Source organism: Sorex fumeus, unplaced genomic scaffold (assembly GCF_029834395.1).
Source record: "Sorex fumeus unplaced genomic scaffold, SorFum_2.1 ptg000009l, whole genome shotgun sequence".
Classification (NCBI taxonomy): Eukaryota; Metazoa; Chordata; class Mammalia; order Eulipotyphla; family Soricidae; genus Sorex; species Sorex fumeus.
Genome location: NW_026606066.1, coordinates 23873683 through 23888396, shown reverse-complemented (window position 1 = coordinate 23888396; position 14714 = coordinate 23873683). Strand labels below are relative to the sequence as shown.

At 39.9% G+C, this 14714-nt stretch overlaps 1 protein-coding gene across 1 annotated transcript in view; it reads right to left on the bottom strand.

Annotated features, from left to right (window-relative positions):
• Positions 1-14714, bottom strand: part of GORASP2 (golgi reassembly stacking protein 2) — a 33190-nt gene that overhangs the window by 5541 nt on the left and 12935 nt on the right. The window contains exons 2-7 of the mRNA XM_056110414.1: positions 7261-7341; positions 6010-6213; positions 4831-4917; positions 3418-3548; positions 1370-1502; positions 225-348 (exon numbers count right to left, since the gene is read on the bottom strand). Of these exons, the coding sequence (XP_055966389.1) occupies positions 225-348; positions 1370-1502; positions 3418-3548; positions 4831-4917; positions 6010-6213; positions 7261-7341 (760 nt within the window). The remainder of the gene's footprint in view (positions 1-224; positions 349-1369; positions 1503-3417; positions 3549-4830; positions 4918-6009; positions 6214-7260; positions 7342-14714) is intronic.

Below are 14714 nucleotides of genomic sequence, written 5' to 3'. Positions count from 1 at the left end.
AGACAAACAGCACGTCAAAGTATAACTTGTATAACCCAAGAAAAGCCTAGAGTTTAAACATGTTAGTAAGAGGCCAACACTGGCCAGGTGTGTATGCACACAGTGATCAGTATCAGCTTCATGACAGAACTCATATAAAGTTTCTAAGGAAAAGTGATTAAATTCTGTAGCCTGAGACAGAAAAGAATATCATGTTTAACAAAGCAAAATTTTGTTCTGTATACCTGTACTGAGAACATTACTGACAGTTGGGGGCGTGGAGCTGATAGAGAGTCCAGACAGACTCTGTTCAATTTCTGTAGTTCCTGGGGTTGACAAAGATGGAGGATTAACTGAGGACAGCTGGACCTTCAAAAAAAAAAAAAAACCAATTACTCAAATTTATTTCAAAGAACTTTTCCTACAGATGTAATTTTGATAATATACTGTCAAACTGGGCTGGAGCGATAGCCAGCGGGTAGGGCGTTTGCCTTGCACACGACTAACTTGGGTTTGATTTTTTCATCCCTCTCGAAGAGCCTGGCAAGCTACTGACAGTATCCCACCTGCACAGCAAGCTACCCGTGACGTATTTGATATGCCAAAAACAGTAACAAGTCTCACAATGGAGGCGTTACTGGTGCCCGCTAGAGCAAATCCATGAACAACGAGAGGGCAGTGCTACGGCGCTACTGTCGAACTGTGACGTGGCACTTCTGACTTCAGATCGCTAATTCCTACACTTGGTAAGGACTCTGCACAGTACATATGGTGCCAGTCGGTCACTCTCAGTCTCTCCGTGTTCCTGCAACAGTCCCATATACCTAGCTTTCTTTTTCTCCAGTCATCTCTTGAAATAGTAAGCACTAGCTACCATCACCTGATCATTGACCATTATTCAGCATATTCTGTAATTCTGTATCTTCTATAATATCTGCACACTGCCACCTCTCTGAAACAGCTTGATTCAAAGACTTGTTTTGTATTTAATCCTTCTCGAAGTACACCCATACCTGACTCTGTCCTTCTTCTAGAAATGGGGTCTTCTCTAGCTGGACCCCCTACTTGGCCCATTCTTCTAATTATCAAAGATTTTAAAAATTTCCGCTTCAGTTCTCAGACCCAATTCTGCGACATTTTTTTCAATGCTCTTTGGGTTAAATTTAATTACCCTTTCTTTGAATCATGAGGATGCCCAAATCTGCATGCCAAGCCTAATATTTCCCTGAAATGAAATTCATACTCATATATTGAACCTCTACCAGCAGAGTCTAGAGAAGTCTCAGATTCACCACAATCAACCCGAAACTCACCGTTTGTCCTACTACACATACCAATGCCTGACTTCTGGTGTGAACTGTACAATACGAGGAAATCAAAGTTCTCCTACCTCTGTAAACCCATCTTTAAGAGGAGTGACAGGTGTACTGGTCATTTGTCCTGGAAGAGAAATTTTCTTTCCTTCTTCAAATGGGCGAGTAGGTATTCGATGCAAATATCCATATCCAATGCCACATCCTAGGCTATGAAAACATTATTTTTCTTAAAGTCATTATCAGTCATAACACACATTTCTTTGAGGTTTAAAATATAAATACAAATTTCCTTGAAATAGTATTATTTAAATAGTATTCTCTCATCAGAGATCTTTCCTGACCAACCTATATGAAGTAACACCCTTCCTGTATCATGGATAATTCCTTTCCTTACCTTTTTCAAGCATGTACCACTATCCAACATACTGCATAATTATTTATCACCAACCAATATACTGAGAGTATCCTGCCCGCATGGCAGAGCCTGGCAAGCTCCCTATGGCATATTCGATATGCCAAAACCAGTAACAAGTCTTACAATGGAGACATTACTGGTACCCACTCAAGCAAACTGATGAACAACGGGAGGACAGTGTTACAGTGCTACCCAATACACGACATATTTATCTTCTGTCCCCACAATAACACAGTAAGGTCATGAAGAGGAGAGGGCTTGTTCTGTTTACTGCATCAACAGTCCTGGCATATGGCAATTAGCAAGTACTGGTTGAATGAATGACATACAGCCTTTTGATTGAAGAGCTCCAAGCGCTTCTATCCGATGGTGTCATTTGTAGATGCCATGGTTCTACCTCAGAAGCTGACACAAATCAGTCATATATGTATAAACTAGACTTCTAGTTTGTCCTCCCAGTAAGATATGATCACAGGGTGTTGCAGTCTGTTGGCCTTCTACCATTTCTTTCTCTTTGCCACTGTGTGCAGCGCTGGTGGGACTGTCAACAAGGGACTCACACCACCCAAACCAAGTAGAGGCTCATGATCAAAATCAGGTCTCTGATATCTCTACATCTCTAATCCTCAATCACAAATCCTAGAAATGACCAAACCAAAATCAACTTCATCCCTTCAGTAGAATATTGATGAAATTGCTAAATTAATCCTTCCTCCTTAAATCCCTCGTTATTCTGAGTCCTCTCCTTTCCCAGTCTGCTTCTTTGGCAGTTTCTTTAATTTTGAGTGACAGTATGATAATACATTTATGCCTGCTTACATGACAGTGACCATTAGTTTCTACCGTTCAGAACCAAAGGGTACCCATCAATAACACAGCAGTTCTGCTGCCCAAAATATACCCACATTTCTGATCACAGAGCCTTTACGGTTAAGCTTCAACTTACGTCTGCATCCCCATTGCTTTTACTTCTAGATACTTATTGGTACTTACATTATCAAATTACTAGATACCAAATATTAATTATTACATTACTAGATCCTTTTAAAGCCTTGTAGTCATTTGTGTTTTTCCTCTGCTGAAGGAGCTGTTACTGGCGTGATATTACCTCCACCTACGGCTGGTGGTAATATCAGCAGCTAGTCAGGCCAACCAGCTCTTTTTTATCTAAATCTGATTCCACAATACTGTTTCACATTACAGAATCACTTTATTCCTTCTTCTCTTACTTTCTGTACCATCAACACTGCAATTCCCACTGAAGTCCATCTTAGAGAGACGGTGAGGAAGAAAGTACGATTAAATAATTTATATTGATCAATAATAGCATTTCAGAGGTAGCTACATTTTTACACAAAATGCTTATTCATCAAAACAACGGTGTTGGTAAGAAAATGCTTGAGGGGATAAGAAATTCTTTGTAAATATGACAGTCCAAAAAAGAAAGAGAAAAAAATGTAGTAATGAATGAAATATGGGAGGTTTCTAAGGAAGGACGGAAAGCCAGAGGCAGACTCATTTGGTAACAATTATCTAAAGTAATGATATGAAATCACATCCAAAAGAAAAATGTCTTGCTGAAGAGATTGACCGCACTGAGTCTGAGAAAAGTGCCAGTAAATTGTTTTAAAATAAAAACAACAAATGTTCAAAACACATCTGACTGGTAAGTTGTAAGCGATCCTAACAATCTAAAAACAATCTTACCTGCCTTCTCCACCCCATGCAGAATTTGGTGTAATGATCACTTCTCGACAGTTATCAGTGTCCGTATTATATACATAAAGTTTCAATGGTTTAGCTTCATGTGTTTCAATGAGGCTAAACAGATCTTCAGACTGTAAAAATATCACAGAACAAAAATATGTTTATGTTGCTTAACTTCAGTAAGTTAGACAACAAACAAAACCAGGTTCTCAAATAAGGTTGTTTCGTTCACTACTGGCCGGGATCTTTCCCTTATCACTGTTCTAACAAAGCTAACTATAGGCTGCTCAAGGACCAGCTGTACAGATTCTGGGTCCTGCCACAAGCCTTGAAAAACAAATTCTCAGAATCAATTCTCCAAGCAAGGTTTAACTCAGTACGAATTAACCCTCTATTACATTGTATTTCATAAGACCCAGTCAGCAATTTAAAATTTCTGTTTTTCTTATATTTGGGGTCACAACCAGTGGTGCTCAGGGCAGGTCTCAGGGGTCCATATGTGGTGCTGGAGATCGAACCTGCAAGCAGTAAGGGCCTTAGTCCCTGAACTGTCTCTAGTCAGCAGTTTTCTTTTTAATTTTTATTTTGGATTTTTGGGTCACACATGGCAACGCTCTGCACTCAGGAATCATCCACTCCTGGCAGTGCTCGGGGGACCATCTGGGATACGGAGATAAGACAAGTGCCTTATCCACTGTACTATCACTCTGGTGCTCTAGCTAGCAATTTTCTTTTTTTTTTTTTTTTTTGGCTTTTGGGTCACACCTGGCGATGCCCAGGGGTTACTCCTGGCTCTGCACTCAGGAATTACTCCTGGTGGTAGCTCAGGGGACCATATGGGATGCTGGGAATTGAACCTGGGTCGGCTGCATGCAAGGCAAATGCCTTACCTGCTGTGCTATCACTCCAGCCCCTAGCCAGCAATTTTAGTAAAACTCTTCTACACATAGATTCTACGTATTTGGCATTATTTCCATTATTAAAAATGGGTTACTCAGAGACCCCATTTTTTCTCTCATTTTTGATTAGTAATGTAGTTTTCACTAGATAAAAAACAAGGAAAATACACTATTATATCAGGGACAATTTTATCACCTAAAAAAGCAAAAAGAGGAAGAAAAAATAAAACTAATAACCACATGAAGGTGTAGTCTTGTAGTATATGATAGCTTTCTGTATAGCACAAACCAAATCTACCCATGGTCACAACGTGTGTGTATCCTCACAGTTCTACCTAGCAAGACACCTCTCATTTAAGGCATCTCACTGATAAAAACCCCAGGGCATAAATTATCTTTGATTAGCACAGAGAAATTTCAACCCTAAATACAAAGTAAGCAGTATACAAAGTATACAAAGTCACAAAGAACATAAAAAGAAATTTTTACATTTCATTATTAATAAACCGATTACCTCATTCATGACAGTATCTGCTCCAATGATATAATCACTGTGAGGGCGAAGACCTGCCAGTGCTGCAGGAGAATTTGATTCCACTTCCTAGGGGACACAGAGACACACCCGAATATCAATGTATAAAAAAATAACCTTACAAATGTTATAGTTCACAATTCTTCATTATAGCGACCTAAACAAAAATCTGTCTTGGTAGACATGCCAGATTATACTAGTTTCTACTAAATCTATAGAATGCATTTCAAATCTCACAATCTTGAAAGTAAAATATTTAATGAACTGTGATATTTCTGTAGCTATCTGCTTTAACATACCTTCTAATGGTTGAATAAATAATAAAACAAATCTTAGGCACCTATATTTGCTTCTCTTTCTCGATGTTTTTTCTTAACCCATATATATATATATATATATTTCTCGATGTTTTTTCTTAACCCATATATATATATATTTTACTTTTTTCGCTCCAGGGCTGGAGCGATAGCACAGCGGGTAGGGCGTTCGCCTTACAAGCGGCCAACATGGCCGACCCAAGTTCGATTCCTCCGCCCCTCTCGGAGAGCCCGGCAAGCTACCGAGAGTATTCGATATGCCAGACACAGTAACAACAAAGTCTCCAATGGAGACGTTACCGGGCCCGCTCGAGCAAATCGACGATCAACGGGAGGGCCTTTACCTTTACTTTTTTATTAAAATTTAAAAAAATTTAGGCACTATGATTTACAATACTGTTCATAATAGTTGCAGGTATACAGTAGTCCAAAACCACATCCACCAGAGGATCAGTGCCCCTCCCTCCACTAATTCCTCAAAGTTGCCTTCTTCATCGCCCCCCACACCCCCTCACCCACCAACTGACTGACTCAGATTTGTAGCCTGACTCTCAGCGTCTGTTAACCATGGGCCAACCGTTATTTCCTCACGTTTCTTTATATTCCACACCAGAGTAATCATTCTGATTTGACCTCTCTCCTGACTCAGCACGATACCCACTAGTTCCACCTGCCTAGCACTGAATTACATGTTAATTCACATCTTAAAGGCAACACATTCTGATTTTCAGAAACTAAAAATCCCCTAACAGTACTACCCTTATAATCTCACCATATAACCTCAACACTGTTAAAACATTTTCCTACACTGCTGCTTAAACTGCAAGTAACAGCGGATACGTACCAACACGTGCCACACGTTCTCATTTGCCCCATCAAAGCTGCAGAAACGAATGCTCACTCCCAACAGGCCCTGGCCACCCCACATGTTACTTGGTGTGACTGAGGTTTCGCGGAGCTCCAGTGTTTTACTGCTGTAGATAAGCATTTTTACAGGCTTTTCAACGTTTGCTTTCAGTAAATCTTTAAGAGTGTCATTGTCTTTATTCTGTGAACACATGGATATTATTTTACTTAATAAAATTCAATTACTCCTAGGTTAATCTTCCTATGGCCCTACAGCATTTAACATGAGTTAATACATATATACAATTAACATGAATTAAACATTCACAAAGTTTCACTAACATTCAAATGATTCCCCCAAGTAAAAGATGTTATGAAATTCAGAACAACTCACATTAGGAATAAGTCCTAACTTTCTGTGAAAGATTATAGTATTTGCAACCCAACTTTTACTTAACTTCAGTGAAAAACAAAACACCCCATATGACTTTAATTTTAAAATCTAGAGCTTTGATGGAGTTGAATTTAGTTTTGGATTCTTCCCTTTAAAATATACTTTATTTATTAGGAATTGGAAGGAAATGATAATGGAAACATGTTAAATGTTTTATTATATGAGTACGGGACAGGTACTGATAAGTAATGAATAAAATTTGACTGGTAAAAAAAATTAGCCAACTAAAAGGCTACTACTGTAATTTTCTTTGCTGAAATTATTTCATTTCTTTCCAACAGTACTTTTTTTTACTGCAGGTAAGCTGAAGACAGCTTCTAAGAATTGACTTTAATTCTGTACTTTTGCAACACAGTTCAGCCCAATTCTACTAAAACTACTTATCTATCACGAAACTTAGCTCCAGTGAAACTGGTAAATTATGTGAAAATGAGTCTTAAGTAACTGATTTGCAAGAACTTGCAAAATCCTGACATTTTAAAAAAGTGTAACTTTTCACTTTAATGATTTCTTTTTGATTAGAGAAAATTTCAACATTTAAAGTAGAAGTCTTCAGAGATTCTATTCCCCTAAGACAATTGTTGGACTGTGAGTATTACAGTATATATGTAATATTTATATTATTATACATTTGAATGTTCATTATTTTTAAAGTTATTTTAAAAAACTGGCAGCATACTCTAAAGATTTGTTTGGTAATAATGAATCAACATCCGTCCGAGACAACCTGAATAAATTCCATTTGCAAATGATTACAAAACACTACAGACAAAACTATTAAAATGTTGAACTTACTAATCTTGAACCATTAATAGAAACAATAAAATCAAAGAATGGCTCCAGACCAGCTCTATGTCCTGGGGAATTTTCTTGTACCTATAAAAAAAAAAGAAAAAGAAGAGAAATGTCAAATATGAAAAAGGTAAAGCTAACAAAAAGAATTTGCAAGTTAAATGTTAATGCGTGGTACTTTTCAGTAAAAATGATTAATTTCTTGATAGAGAAATAGATAGTTTCTCTCTCCATTTCTCCTAATTTCCTTGCAGTTCCCTTAATTGTACCTATTTAATTTTCTTTGTGTATGACCTTTTCTCCCTCTATCATTCTATTGCATACCTCTTTTTACTTCTTTTAGTGACTGTCTGGGGACAAATTCCCAACATTCAGCATATGACATAGCAAATCATTACAAATGAGTGACAAATTAAAATTAATTTAACAAGCACTTATTCCATGCCTATTAGCAAGGCACCATTTAGTTACAAAGCGAATACTGGGATAGTCACTGATGTCAAGACATTGATTATCTACTGAGGAATCGTCAAAAAAGGGGGGAGGGGAAACAAAGGGCAAAGAACTCCCCCTACTCACTGGAATACAAGACCAAAGAGGTTAGACTATAATTAAAGCACAAAGTTGTACAATGAAGCTGAATTCTGACCAAAGAAACAGCAAAGGGGAACTCCTCTCTCTCTGTCTCTCTCTCCCCTCTCGCTCTCTTCCGCCTTCCCTCTCCCAAAACACCTGAATTGCCTTTTTGAAAGTCACCAGGGACAAGAAAGAATTAAAGGCTGCAGAGCATGCTCTGCTTGTGGAAGTTCTATGGATGCTCCAGATGCAAAGTTCACCACCAGCCGCTGAACACTGCCAAGTGTGGCCCAAACAAACAAATAAACAAGAGGACAGAAGGCTCAGCTCAACTTTTTTTGGTTCCCTTTGCTTTTCTTTTTGGGTCATACCCAGTGTTGCTCAGGGCTTACTCGTGGTTCTGGGTTCAGGGATCTCTCCTGTAGGGGCTAAAGAGACTATCTGGGATGTCGCAGAGTGAACCTGGGTTGGGAGTGTACAAGGCATGCACCCTCCCCTTTGTACTATTTGCTCTGGCCAGTTTTGAAGTAATATACATTCATCCCTATAGAAATCTGTAGTTATTTACACAGGAGTAGATTTTAATGCTTTCAAGATAGAATCCGGATTACTCCCAAAATGTTTCTCTAGTGCCAAAGTCACTCAGAATCATTAATTACTTTTTGAATTCAATGTTAACTTTTATTTATTTAGAAACAAACTGTACTGTCATTGCCTCTGAAGAGACAAAACTAGATTTTCTGTTTTTGTCACTATAAGGACTAGCTGTCACTATCAAACAATATTTAACTTATAGAGAACTGATCAAGCTTCATACAAGTTTCCCGCAAATCTGAAACAAAATATTTTCTGAGCATGAAACAGATTATAAAAAAGGACTTGGGGGGGGGGGGTCCAAGATGACAGTGGCACAGCAGCAAGTGCCAGAGCTGGCAGAGGGACAGCAGCTCCCAGCGCTCTGAACAGCTGATGGGGTCATAAAAATTCTGCATGAGTGAATGTGGGTGCTCTTTCGATACTGTCTACTGCTGTGCTGCCCGCAGTATATTGCAGAGGAAAACCTCCCTGAGTGCCAACTGTCTGGAGACGGAAGACGGGGGCATGTACCACCTGGTCAGGCTCTGCTGGACTGGTGGCTGCAGCACTGTCGAGGGACCCAGTTCCCGCTGGGGCTGCCGCTGCCAGCACCACTGGGGCCCAGAGGGCGCGGCACCACCTGTGGGTCAACCTGGGCCCATAGGGTGAGTACATCAGGTGCCCTTGGGCTTCCTGACACCCCACAATTGCCACGATGCCTTTGGTCAGACTCCAACTCAGGACCAAGTTTTCCAAGAAATTAAACAGTCAAAAGTAAGATAGAGTCATACCCACAAGCCACCTCTGGCACAGCCACACAAGCTCATTTATCAGTCTTGTTTCAGAGACTCATAAACAAATCTCAAAAGAGATAAAAAGCTGCAGTTAATCTCGGCCCCACGCAAGGCTAAACAACCACCCAGAAACACATCAGAGGGGGGTGGGTTAGCTCAGTGCCTATTCACACAGAGCCCAAAGTAGTGGTTTGCTCCCATAATCCAAAATCATCACCATGCCCCTGGCCAGACTCCACGCTTTGGGGACAAAACTCACCAAGCTATTAATGTGTTGAAAATTTGGGTATGCAGGCTTTGTGACTGAAATCTCCAGGCTTCCTTCAGTCAGGATGGGCTATCTCCCCTCACTTCCCTGTACTTCCAAAAAGTTCGGCAGTCATGTCTGTGTATTCAATAAGTGAGTGTGCTCTCTCTTGCCATGTGCCTTCGATGGTCTCACGCTGCTTTCCCACCCCAGACAGCCAATGGCAATGGGAGGACCAAGGAGAAAACAAAGTCCAGCCTGCTTGGTCATCAGCTGCAGTTTATTCAAATCTAGTCTCCCTCTGCCTCATTCCAGTCTAACCCACTCCTGTATTCCTCCTCCTTGGGCCCACTCTTACAGCCTTAGTTATAGAGCAAATCATGAAGGCTTGGGGGTAGCAATTACACATAGGTGTGGCAGCACAATCAACATAGGTAAAACCCTTCCCTTCCTTCCAGGGAAGCTCTTCTAAGATGAAGATCATCCTCCTGCTAGGAGATCCACTCAAGGGCAGAATTTCATCCAAGGGCATACTTCTCCTTTCCTTAGTCCATAAACAATCATCTTAGATTTACTTTTAAATAATATTTCTAGTTATTTTGTATGAACACAGTAAGATATATTAAGCTCTCCTGGGAACATCTTGCTATAAATCCCAAGACTACAGTCTTCAGGCCAGATTAATCTTCCTAACCCCAGCAAGGTTCTTGTCCGGTCACTTCTCTTTGGGTCATGACACAATTCGTCCACAACCATGCTCTTAATTTATAATAATAAGTTTTATGGCACTTAGTCTGTCCCATTTTGATGCCAGAGTAGCTTACAGCTTGCCCTGGCTCCATCCAGTCCCTTTGTCAGGACCCTGCTTTTGGGGTGCCAGAAACTAAGGGCAACTCAGGCTCAAGCCGAGTAAATATGACAGAAGCCCCGGAGTAAATATTATTTGGAGTCAATTAACTCCCAAGTTACAAAACTTGGGAGTTCAACTGCTTCCTGTATCTATACTGCTTCCTGTGTCTATACAAAATGACATTGCTCTAAAGTTAACTATGCAAAGGACATAAGGGAAAGAGTAAAAGCAGTATTTCACTTACAAATACAAAATCCAGAGTCCTTAGAAGGATCTGACCTTACAAGTCACAGGTCTGATTTGGGGATTAACAGATAGGGGAAGCAGGGCACAGGGGAGAAGTTAAACACAGGAGAATGGGAGTACCTCAAGAGCACTGTGTAACCCAATACACCTAAGCTCCCCGTGGCAAGGGACAAAGGACAAAACAATGTTATCCTGCAACATCCATACCCCAAAGCTGCCAGTTTCAAAAAGCTTACACTTTTTTTAAGCTTTACCTTAAAAAGTAAAGCTGACCAGCCTTACCTTCCCGATAAAAATACTGAATGCCCTGACCAAACACGATGACCTCTTAGTACTTGATTTGCAAACCATAATGCACAAAATGGTAGAAGAAAGGTGCCTGCCATAGAAGCAGTCAGGGGAGACAGGGGGTTGGTGGGAGGAAAACTGAGGCCACGGCTGGTGAAAAATGACACTGGTGGAGGAATAGGTGTTGGAACACTATATGACTCAAACTCAATCAGGAATAGCTTTGTAGTGGTCTATCCCACAGTGATTCAATATAAAAAATAAGAAAATAACAAAACCAAAACCAAAAAGGATATATTAAAATGTAATAAACACTAATAAAAATAATTAGTATACATTTCTTATACTTAATTTTCTTCTTACTGGCTCCCCTCTTTCTGTTCTGTTGCTGCTGTTGCAATGACATACAAGTTTGGTTGTAGAGCTTGCCAGGAAGGCCACACACTTCAGCTGTGGTTCTCAAGCACCTGGTTGTGCACCGGAGATTGTATGCTCTTGACTATACACACCAGTGGTGCCGGACTGTGTTTGACATGGGTGCTGAAATGAGCACCTATCTCAAGATCTCACACTTTCAATGTAAGGTATTTTAGCCACTGAATCATTCCCCACCTCCTCTATATTTGGTTTTCTTAAACAAGGAATATTTTGTCTTCAGTATTATCAAGCAAAAGGTATAAAACCCAAAATAGCAGAGATTTCTCCTCAAGTGGCAAATCTGAAAGAAAATGATGGCTACCTGGAGCTCTAATGAGAAAAGTAAGGTCAAGTCACAGCTAGGGGGTCACAATCTGGGAGAAGCCTGTTTCTTAGGTGCCTATCAATTAGGTGTGAAATACTCAGGTGTGGAACTAGTTCACCGATCAATTTCAGATTACTCCACTGAGACTGCCAAATGTTTGCTTTTCAGTTGAAAAGGGATAAAAGAACACTTCAGTACCAGCTGAGAAAGTTGATTCCACACACTGATTCTTATCATGCCGCTCTAAGTATAAAGTTTTCCCACTACTTGTTTGAAATGGAAAGTCTCCAAAGACATTAAAAGCCATTAATTTCCTCCATAATTCAAAAATAGATCCAATAATATGAATTCTAAAATAAAGTTCAATAGTTCTAATTTTATTTTTCATTTTCATTTGTAACAAACATTGATCTCCTCTCTGTTACTAATGGACCTTGAAATTAATTTCTTTCCTAAATTTATTTACATCATTAATACCAGGCACAATTCGGGTAACTAGGTATCTTACTTACTGCTAGGATGCCAGTAGAGGGAGCCCTAGTAAATACTCTATGATTCTAATATACTGAACGCAAATTTCCATTTTCAAACGTGGAAAATAAGGTCTGCAGCATAGACAATTAATACACACTGTCAGGTTGCTCTTACAATATTATCCTCTGACAATATTATCAACTGACAAATATCTCTTAGTATAAGTTTCTGAAATGCCTACTTAAGTCTCTGCTTTATGCTCTACGAGTTTTGATATTTTTGGTTTTGGGGACACACCCAGCTGTGCTCAGGGCTTACTCTTGGCTCTATGCTCAGGGATCACTCCTGGCAAGCTTGGGGGACCATATGGGGTGCAGGGGATAGAATCCAGGTCAGTTGTGTGCAAGACTAGTGCCCTATCTGGTGTACTATCACTCCAGCTCTCAAAAGTGCTACAAATTTTAAATTCATCTTAATTTTGCGATTTCCATCCAAGGACAAACCTTTACAACCAACAAATTCCTGTATACTTTATATTTTTTAGCATTAATTAATTATTCCTCACCCTTAAAAAAAAGTGGTCATTTGAATATTCCGTCACGTACCTATTAATTCTTTCTTTTCTGTCAGGAGGGAATGTGAGTTGTTGCAGCCAATACAGAAAGCAAAATGCAGGACTCTCAATAAATGTCTCAAAAAATTCAAAACACAACTACCTGACCCAGTGAATAAGCAACACCGGTTACGGGGGGTGGGTGGAAAACCCTGACAAGCACCCCAGGCAAAAAGATGTCTGAGCACAATGATCGAGAGTTCAGCTCCTGGGGAGCACATGCCTGCACACCCCAGCAACCCTCAGTGAGCACTACAGAATCTGCATGAACACCATGATGAAGAAAACAATCCCAGCATGCAATAGAACCTGACGTGTGATCCCTGGCAAACAAACACAACTAAAATGTGCAAATACAATAACCAAGCTTGTGTACAACCCTAGTCACTGCAATAGGGAAGGGAAAGAAAGAAAACATTACACCAATAAAATAAGCCACGAAGGTCACAAATGTAAAAGCAATTAAAACAGGACTACTGCACAGCCCATGCAGACCATTAGCACATGAAAACCTATCAGACTGTTGAAAATAATTGCAAATTGTGGCCAAAATAATATTCAAAATACATTAAGTTCGCATAACTCAATAGCAAGGGAAAAAAATTCAATTGAAACACAGGCAGGTCTGAATAGACATTTTTCTAAAGTGACATGAAGGCGGACAACAGGTACGTGACAAGTTAGTCAACCCCATTAATTCGGCATCAAGGTATCACGGTCCTCCTGTTGTTCATCGATTTGCTCGAGCAGGCCCAGTAACGTCTCCATTGGAGACTTTGTTGTTACTGTGTTTGGCATATCGAATACTCTCGGTAGCTTGCCGGGCTCTCCGAGAGGGGCGGAGGAATCGAACTCGGGTCGGCCATGTTGGCTGCGTGCAAGGCAAATGTGCTACCACTGTGCTACGGCTCCAGCCCACCCCATTAATTAACATGTTTAAATGTTTATAAATCAAAACCTGTTAAATAGTTATCGTCAAAAAAACAAGAGGCACGAATGTTGTTGAGGATGTGGAGGGAAGCAAACCCTGCATACTGTCGAAGGGAATATGGTTGGTGCAACCAATACAGAAAGCAATATGGAGGCTTCTCAATCAAGTTTTCAAAAAATTCAAAACACAATTACCTGACACAACAATTTCATTCTGGGTATTTGTCCCAAGAAATGAAATGAACTAAAGAAGATACGCACTCTGAAAAATGTTCTCTGCAACAATATTTGCAATGGCCAACATACAGAAACAAACTCGATGTCCATTAAAGGAAATAGGATGAAGTTATATGAGGTGGTTATATGTTTATTGTATGAATGCAATATATATATACACATACATACATATACATATATATATATATATATATATATATATATATATATATATATAGAATGGACTACTAGTCAGTCATAAGAATAAAATCATGCCAAAAAATTAGGCTTGGATGGAAAATAACATGGCTGGTCCTTAAAGGCATTATGCTAAGTGAAGTCAAAGACAAACAGTAGAGCTGGAGGCACAGCAAGTAGGGTGCTTGCCTTGTATACAGCCAGGTTCAATCCCCGGCACCCCATGTGGTCCCCCCACCCACACCAAGAGTAGTCCCTAAGTGCAGAGCCAGGAGTAAGCACTGAGTGCTTCTAGGTGTGATGCCAACCCACCCACCCACCCAAAAAATGACAAATAGTGTATGATCTCCTATGCGGAACTTTAAACAAAACCAACTAAAATCCAAGCTTATAATCAGAGTACAAACTGGAGTTTTGGGGGGATGGGGACCTGGATATGAATGGATGAAGGGGATCAAAAGTATAAATTTTTCATTATAAAGTATATAAATCAGGGCTGGACAGATAATATAGTAGGAAAGACATTTGAGTTTTTGTTGTTGTTGGCTTTTTGGGTCACACCTTGCGATGCTCAGGGGTTACTCTTGGTTCTGCACTGAGAATTACTCATGGTGGTGCTCAGGGGTTCATATGGGTGCCAGGGATGCAACCTGTCAGCTGCATGCAAAGAAAAATGCCCTACCCACTGAACTATCACTCCAGCCTCG